The following is a 9,113-nucleotide window of genomic DNA, read 5'->3' as shown; positions in this document are numbered from 1 at the left end:
AATTTTTAGTGTATTATATGTATCAAACAGATCGAGATACCAATTTGGATACCAATAGATGCATCAAAAGAATCACATTCTAATGTTGATTTTAAATATCTAGGTTTCATCAAGTTTAGTCATACCCTTCAAAAGCTACGAGCCTGAGAAAATTTGCTTTTTTTTAAAAAGTCGTAGAATCTTAAAGAATCTTAAAGTCATAGAATCTTAACCCTAAAAGTCATAGAATCTTAACAAAAATCACATCATCAGAATCAGAGTATCAGAGAACCCTACTATAGAAGTTTCAAGCTCCTATCTACAAAAATGTGGAATTTTGTGTTTTTTGCCAGAAAACAGATCACTGATGCGTGTTTATTTGTTTGCTTTTTCCCCAGGGGTGATCGTAACGACCCAGTGGTCCTAGAATATTGCAAGAGGGCTCATCTAACGGAAATTAAAAGTTCTTAGTGCCCTTTTTAAGTGACCAAAAAAATAGGGCGAAACACTCCGTAAGTCATAGAATTTTAATGAAAATCGCACCATCAGATTCAGTGTATCAGAGAACCCTACTGTAGAGCTTGGACCCTTTAGCTCCCTATAGGAGCAGAGACAAATAGGAGCCCTATAGGAGCTCCTATAGGAGCTTGAACCCTTTGAAGCTCCTTTCTATAAAATGTGGAATTTTGTATTTTTTGCCAGAAAACAGATCACGGATGCGTGTTTATTTGTTTGTTCGTTTTTTTCCCAGAAGTGATCGTATCGACCTAGTGGTCCTAGAATATTGCGAGAGGCATCATTCTAACGGAAATTAAAAGTTCTTAGTGCCCTTTTTAAGTGACCAAAAAATTGGAGGGTACCTAGGCCCCCTCCCACGCACATTTTTTCCCCAAAGTCAACGGATAAAAATTTTTGAGATAGCCATTCTGTTCAGCCTAGTCAAAAACCCAATAACTGTCTTTGCGGATGACCTAATCCCCCACAGTCCCCGGGGAAGGGGCTGCAAGTTACAAACTTTGACAATTGTTTACATAAAGTAATGGTTATTATGAAGTGTACAGACGTTTTCAGGGGGACTTTTTGCGATGGGGTGGATTACGTGGGAGGATCTTTCCATGGAGGAATTTATCTCGAGGGAAGAGAATTTCTATGAAGGGGACGAAGGATTTGATAGCATTATTAAAAAGAACAACAATGAGAAAATAAATTTAAAAAAAAATTCACCTGGAAGTAATGAGTAGCATTAAAACTTAAAACGAACATTAAATATTACGTATATATGGGGGTTCGTCTCCTCCACAATACCTTACTCTTTACGTTAAAGTACTTTTAGTAATTTCAACTATTTATTCTACGGCCTTTGTGATTCAGGGGTCATTCTTAAAGATTTGGGATAAAATTCAAGCTTTATTGTAAAGAGCGAGGTATTGACGAGGAGGCAAACCCCCTCATATACGTAATAAAAATGCGCAAATATAGAAGTTCGTTACGTAAGTTAATTCGTAGGGTACGTATGTTTATTACTCACAAAAACGTTCGTACAAAAAAATAAAAAAATCTTGTTGCATTTTTAAGCAACCAAAAATTTATCAAAATCGTCCGATCAAAACTATGAGAAAAGACATTTAACAAAAAAAAATAAAATGCAAGTTTCGTTTTAATTATTCACTTGCGTTGAGCCAAAAACAAAACATACATTAATTCAAAAACGTTCAGAAATAAAATAAATAAAAAAACAACTGCAAAAACAAAACACTTTTTTTTTAACTGCAAGCAAGGAACGACATTAAAACTTAAAACGGGCAGAAATTACTCCGTATATGAAAGAGGTTGTCCTCTCCACAACGCCCCGCTCTTTACGCTTAAGTTTTTTTATTGTTTTAAAAAGTAGAGTTGTGACAGAGTCAAACTTTAGCGTAAAGTTTGGGGCGTTGCGGAGGGTACAACCACTTTCATATACGGAATAATTTCTGTTCGTTTTAAGTTTTAATGTTGCTCCTTATTTTCAGTTGAAAAAAACTGACTTTTTTTGTTTTTAATTCTGTTTTAAGACTGAAGTTAATCAAAAATTACTTGTGCTGGTAACTAAGCGATTAAAACTTTGCGGGTATAAGCGAATAAAACTGAATACTCTTGTGATCATAAAATTAGCTGAATATTTACTGTAGTTAGTTTAAGGTTTAGTGTGTTTTGGCCAGAGAATTTGTGTTCGCGTGAACCCATTTTGAGCCTAAATTAGGCACGTATTTAGAGTGTGGTCAATTCAACCACCTCCTTTGGCCCAGGTCATCAAGATATAACAAATAGATACGGGTAACTCACGTGTTTTTCCAGGGGGATAGGAGGTGAAGCAAATTTACTCCTCCCAAAACATGCACTCTTAGGTCTAACTGCCTTGGTGTTGTTTGATTTGGGCAAATTTTGCAAAAAACAATATTCTTTTTTCCAGGAATGGCTATACCTAGGAATTTATGAAAGGTGAAGTAGGTTTCGAACCTCAACACACTCCCTTGCCCACAGAAACCAGGAGAATTGTACTTTTTTGTTCACTTTTTTCTGAAGAATTTACAGGTATCTTTTTTTTAGCTTCTTTATTGAAGAATTTATTTTTAATATTATAATATATAAAATATAATACATATATAATAAATTATTATAAATTTATTATAATAAATATAATATATAATTATATATAATTATATATTTTTTTTTATTTTCTTTATTGAAGCTTCGTCTACATCAAACTGTTAAATCAAACTGTTAAATCAAATTTGTTGAATTTAGTGATATTGACGAACTTGGACTGAGTCTAGTGTTTAAAAAGGATGTTTTAAGCACTAAAGTTAGAATCCCCATCAAGCCTCACTTTTCATATTAAACCCCAATATCATTTGGATTTTATTTTTGTTTGATGGTATTTTGTACCCGGATTTCTTTCACGTTCCTAAAAAAAACAGACTTGTGTAGCTAATTTGGTTCATGACGTAAGGGGTCACTGAACATTTTCCATCCGCTACTTACTAACTATAGATTGGGTGTGGCTCACTTTGGTCGCCACATTACGGGCTTAGATATAAAACAACAAGAAATTCCGTTACCATTGTAGTCATATATTAGCTTTCTCTTATTTAAGTTCTCGTCAAAAATTTTCAAAATGAAGTTCCTCGTAAGTTTTATTTAAGTATATTTTTTCCTCAATAGACCTAGCCAAAAATAAAAGGGAATATGTACCGCCATTATATTTAAAGAAGCCAATGGCTTAAGAACTTTTTAAAATAGTAATAGTTATGAAAAAAAGAGAGTAGGTGTAATTTAATATCTATCTACTGCTAAGAATGCAGATATATGCTAATGTGCTATTAATGCACTATAATATTCAATAATTATACTGCTGCTAATGAGGCAATTTTATAGAAAGAGGTGAAGTTTTGAAGTCCCAACCTGTATTACGCCCTTTAGAAAATAGAGTTCTGAAAATAGATGCCCCCACTTCAGCCTCTCCCTCCAAAGAAAACAAAACTAATAATCTTTTGAGTTTCCTGATGTTCATCGTAAAGAAAGACTGTTTTGTATACAGCAGGATAAAGGCGGTTTCCAGGGGGCTGCCGAGTTTAAACCCCCGACAAAAAACATGTTTGACTTATGAAAAAGTAACAAAAAAGCTTATAAACAATCTTATGATACGTTTTGTAATTTTTCCCCTACCAACCCATTAAAAAACCCTCCCCCCTGAACAAAAATCCTGGATATGCCCTTCATCAACAGGATTTAACGAAAATTAATTATATATTTTAATGCTATAATCTAGTGATGCGTTTCGGTTCCACTTTCTAAGGGTATAATACAGGTACAAGAAAGGTTAAGGTGGCCATGCCCATAATCATTTTTCGGGGATTAAGGGTGGTAAATGGCCAAAAATCGTACTGTTTAGCCAAATCTCTGGAACCAAATGAAAAGCATGTTGTCCCTGAACGGCGTAGTAAGACGTTCTTAAATAGAATTTAAGGGGAAGTAGAATACCATGGGATGGATTAAAGAGTGAAGCTTCGAACAAAATGGGGTTGAGGAGGACCCTCTGCCGCTTTGCTAGCCTCAGGTGACTAAGTTCTCACAAACTCTCATATACCATTAAAATCCATTTTTAAGTACACAATGTTGTTTGATGTCTAGAAGACGTTCTGAGAACGTGAGGATTTGGGATGGATCCAGGGGGACGAGAAGACTGCCCCCCCCCAGATTTTTCTAATACCTTCATCTGTTTGGTTTTTCTTTTTTCACTCTTTTTTTTTAAATAAACGCGTCAATTTAGTCAATTATTAGCGCCTTTGTCACATTGTGAATCGTGTGTGCTAAATCTCAGTTTAAAGCTTATTTCGCTTTTAAATAGTTTTGATTGTTCGTTTCAAATGGTAAAAAATTATTTTTCAAGTCGGTATTGGATATCAGGCAAAAAATTTAATGCTGCACTGCAAGAGTACCCGCAGATATTTTCGCTAGGGGAGGGGGAGCAGAAAAGTTTCCAGGAGGAGAGGCTAGAAAAAGTACTTTATTTCATCACTAATTACTTACTAATCTAAGCATCTAATATTATAAGAAAAACTTTAACTTTAAAATTTCCAGTTCGCAGCAGTTTTGGTAATGGCAGCTGTATGCTACGCCGATGAAGAAAAGAAGTATGTTGCAGTGCCATATGCTGGACTACCAGTTCCTGCAGCCTACCCCTATGCATTGCCGTATGCTGCACCCCTTCCTTACACTTATGGATATACTAGCTACAGATTTTCCGCCCCAACCTATACAGTTAGAAGCAGTAAGTATTGAAATTTCAGGAAAATTTTTACTTATTCTCGTTCCTTTAGGTTTTATTTCAATTTAAATGTTCACTATTTGATTCACTGATTTTAAAGCTTAAAAAAATGAGAAACAAAGCAAAGATTTTACTGCACCCTTAAAAAAGACCAAACTTTTCAAATATATGTGCCATTTATTAAGATTATAGTTACATTCTACTAATTAACTAATACTTTTTACTACTAGTCTACTAATCTACTAATAATTAAATTTACATTCGTATACACTTTTATTGCCACTCATATGTTCGTTTCTCAACTCAACATTCCCCAAATGACATTTTAAGAAATAATTTTATGAGCCGACTATGTTGGGGAAAACTTGTCTATGATGTATACTTACTATTAAGATTAGAGACATATTCAACCAATTTAAGACAAATTCTTACTACCACTTTTATGTTCATTTTTTATTCAGTTTCCTTAAGCCCCAAACAAAAAAAAGGAACTGAGGACCTTTGCTAAGGTTTTCTTTTACTATTAGGAGCCACTACATATTTAATACTCATAATAGACAATATAATATAGAAAAATGGAAATTGAAAATAAAAATAGAAAAAACCCAATATTAACCATAGTAATAGAAATCTAAAAGCATCATCAATAAAGAAAGTAAATTTCTTGTTCTCTTTGATCATGCCTTTTGAGAAGACGACTTCTGAGATACGACAGATGCAGATAAAATTAAATAGAGTAAGGTTCAACAGTATACCATTCCCATTTAACTCCTCCCCTTTGTTTAACTCAAAACGGTTCAACTAAAACCATTTGACATCAATTCCCATTCAGCTTAACCCTTATTTAACTCAACCCTAGTTTAAATTAGCCACTGTGTAACTCCACCCCCAAGGACCCTAAACAACCCTATTTAATACTATACCTTTTATAATGGAATAACCTTTTATAATGTCAAATTAAACCCTCATTTAACTCAATCCCATTTAACTAAACCTTCTTGCAACACCACCCCCGTTTAATTCAACCCCGTTTAATTCAACCCCTATACTTCTCAATCCCGTTTACTTTAACCCCCATTCAACTCAACCCCAAGTAGATTCAATCCCTGTAATAAACTAGGTTAGGTTCAACGGGGCTGAGTTGAATGGGAGTTAAGTTGGAGGGGGCAATTGCATGGGTGCTGAGTTGAACGTGTTTATTTTCTTTGGTGATTGAGTTGCTCGTGGGTTGAGTTGAATGGGGTTGGTTTAAATGTGGGTGAGTAAAATAGGGATTAATTTGACTTGTGTTGAGCTGAATTGGAGTTGAGCTAAATTTGGATGGAGTTAGACGAGCGTTAGGGTAAATTAGTTAAGTTAAACCGGGGTCGAGTTACTTACACGACCATAAATGACTACCAACGAAACGTAGTTTTTACATTTCATTTTAATGCAGCAATTTTCTCAAATCTATTAGATGGACATCAAAAGGAAAAAGTCAATTATTGAACTGACAGAGAAAATGAAACCTTTAAGCCAGATTGTCAGGTCAAAACTTTTCAATTTGCTCTTAAAATCTTCAGCCTGAGAGTAAAATTGATACCCTTTCTAAAATTTAGTATCATTAATTTTTTTTTGTTTTAAGTATTCGTTGTACAGTTTCCTTATACTTACTTTTACGTTACTAATTAAATTAGAAAAAACCAGCTTTTTCAACTGAAAGTAAAGAGTAACGTTAGAACTTAAACCGAACAGAAATGATTCCGTATGTGACAGGGACTGCCTCCTCCAAATACCCTACTCTTCAGAGAAAAGTTTTTAAGCACTTTTAAAAAGTGTTATTGTAATGAAATGGTCCTTGTGTTTCAGGATTCATTCTTTAAGAATTTGGAAAAAAGGTTTACCTTTCACGTAAAGAGCAGGGTGTTGAGGAGGAGGCGGCCCCCTTCATGTAAAATATAATTTCTGTTTGTTTTAAGTTTTAATGTTGTTCCTCACTTTCAATTGAATTATATTATTTTTTAATTTAATTTCCTGTCGTTTTTTAATAATATAAGGAAACCCGCCTCCCACTCCATATAAATTCCCCCTTCAAAGAAAAATTCCTCAGTGCAAAGTTCCCCCCTTAAAATGCTTCTCCTGGGAAATTACCTCCATATAATTCCATCCTTGCTGCAAATTCCCCCAGAAAGCTTCTTGCTCACGATTTCACCTGAAAAGACCTCCTTAGCATACTCTCATTCGAAAAACATTTGTTTTTTATTTAATTTCTGGTCATTTTTCAATTCATACCAGAAATCACTCCTATGTGAAAAATTTGTTTCGGACCCTGCCCCTCCAACAGAAAGTTTCTCTCGCGTAAAATTTCTTCATGAAGAATTATTCCCGGTGATTATCCCTCATGGAAAATTTCTCCTGTTGAAATGAGTAAATGCTGTGTATGATTTCTGGTAAATTTCTTTCTGTGTAAGATTTTCTTTGGAAAGTTCATCCCCTGAAACTTGCCTCCAAACAGAAAATTCTCCCCGTAGAAAATGTCCCTCCACCACAGAATCCCCCCGATAAATATATGAATGCTTCCCAATCGCCAATAATATATGTAAAAAATAGGTAACGTTCAGAACTTGCAGCCCTTCCTTCTGGGTTTGTAGGGGGTCAAATCATCCTGAAAGACATAGTTATTAAATCTTTCGACTATGCCGAACAAAATGAATATCTCAAATTTGGATCAAAAGACTTCAAGGAAAACAGGGGAATGGGAGGGAGGTAGCTGCCCTCCAATAATTTTGGTCTCTTAAAAAGCACACTAGAACTTATGATTTCCGATCAAATGAGCCCTCTCACGATTCGCTAGGATCACTGGCTCGATACGATCACCCTTGGAAAAAAAACTAATAAACACGTAAGATCGGACTATATTTTCACGAAAGCTGCTTGGATAGTGAAACTTTTGAATAAGGAAATAAAGCATAATGAATCCCAAAAAGACCTGATTGCTGTCGCCTTACTAATAATTAAATTAAAATTTAAACACTCAGTATGCATAGCATGCTGATAAGGCATGCATAGAACGTGTACCAGACACAGTAACATTTATTTCAGCTTATATGGGGCGTGCATGGAGTTCGGCTCAGGTTCATTTCAATAGAAATTTAGTAAAATCCCCCTTAGAAAAAAAAAAGACATTTAGCATAAAACGACCCCATTTCTTGGTGTTTTCCAGTATTAGTCCTTAGTTTTAGAGAAAATCTTATGGGTAAACGAAGATGAGTATTTTTCAAGTGATTTGAGGCTAAAAGCTTAACGTATAAAATGAACCTCCCTGATTTGTAGCTAAAAGCGCAGCCTGTTTTGAGCCCGTATACTAATGAACTAGCTTTTAAGAATCTGCAGCTTTCATCAAAAGAAGGTGCTTTACTTTTTACTTTATTTTACTTTTTATACTTTACTTTTTTACTTTTTTTACTTTAGTTTTTATATTTACTTGAGGTTGACAAATCTGACCCTCTGTATAAAATTTTACATTTATTTTCAAAAATAATGAGTTAATTCTTCCAATTTCAGGCCACCCCTACCCAGCTGTGAAGCTTGATACTACCCAAGAGCCAGCTGCTTACGCTTCTTACCCTTATGCTGCTTTTCCAACTGCCGCAGGCTATGGTGTTCTCAGGAAAGCTTAATCATTTTGTATTGTTTATTTAATATAATTTATTTCATTTGTATTATTACTCTGGATTTATTGCAGCTTTTCAGATGATTTGAAAAAAGGCACTGAAAATCTAACAAAGATAAGACACATGCTATCCTTTACAATGAACAAAAATAATAACCCAATTCACAGATCCCCCTCAACAAATATGCTTAATTATGGAAATTCTAAAAAAAAATCAACAGCCTTGAACTTACTAGAGACTCTGTATAAAACTAAAAAATTTTGTAATTATACAAATGCTAAACAAGGAAAATAAAATTTTTCTCAAATATAAGCAGCAAGTCAACAATAAAAACATGAATATATGAAAGAGAGATTGAAAAATATTGACCAAAAAGAAAATGAAATAAAACATATAACAGGCATTACAAGTTACAAACAATCATTCCGTCCCTAAGGATCTTGATGAGGTCTGTCTTAGGTTCTCGCCTCATTTTTATTCCTTTTTTTAATAGAATCTAATTTGCTGTGGAATGAAACTACAGAATGTCTTAAAAAGGAATAGTTCTCATCCAAACATAAAACGGTAAATAAAATAATAATAAAATAATTATGATAATAAGAATAATGATAAAAGAATAAAATAATTCTGGGCAAGAGGAGTAAATGTAAGTTTAAAAGTGGCCACCAAAAGTT

General features: G+C 34.1%; 1 protein-coding gene across 1 annotated transcript; it reads left to right on the top strand.

The window, feature by feature from the left end:
* The first annotated feature begins 3,011 nt into the window (after positions 1-3,011).
* LOC136029886 (uncharacterized) lies at positions 3,012-8,487 on the top strand. Its single transcript, XM_065708365.1, has 3 exons — positions 3,012-3,145; positions 4,600-4,789; positions 8,330-8,487. Exons 1-3 carry the CDS (start codon positions 3,134-3,136, stop codon positions 8,443-8,445), a joined length of 318 nt encoding a protein of 105 aa, XP_065564437.1. The 5' UTR covers positions 3,012-3,133; the 3' UTR covers positions 8,446-8,487.
* The last annotated feature ends 626 nt before the right edge of the window (positions 8,488-9,113 follow it).

Source organism: Artemia franciscana, chromosome 8, assembly GCF_032884065.1.
Source record: "Artemia franciscana chromosome 8, ASM3288406v1, whole genome shotgun sequence".
Lineage (NCBI taxonomy): Eukaryota > Metazoa > Arthropoda > Branchiopoda > Anostraca > Artemiidae > Artemia > Artemia franciscana.
This window is presented reverse-complemented; position numbering and strand designations above follow the sequence as displayed.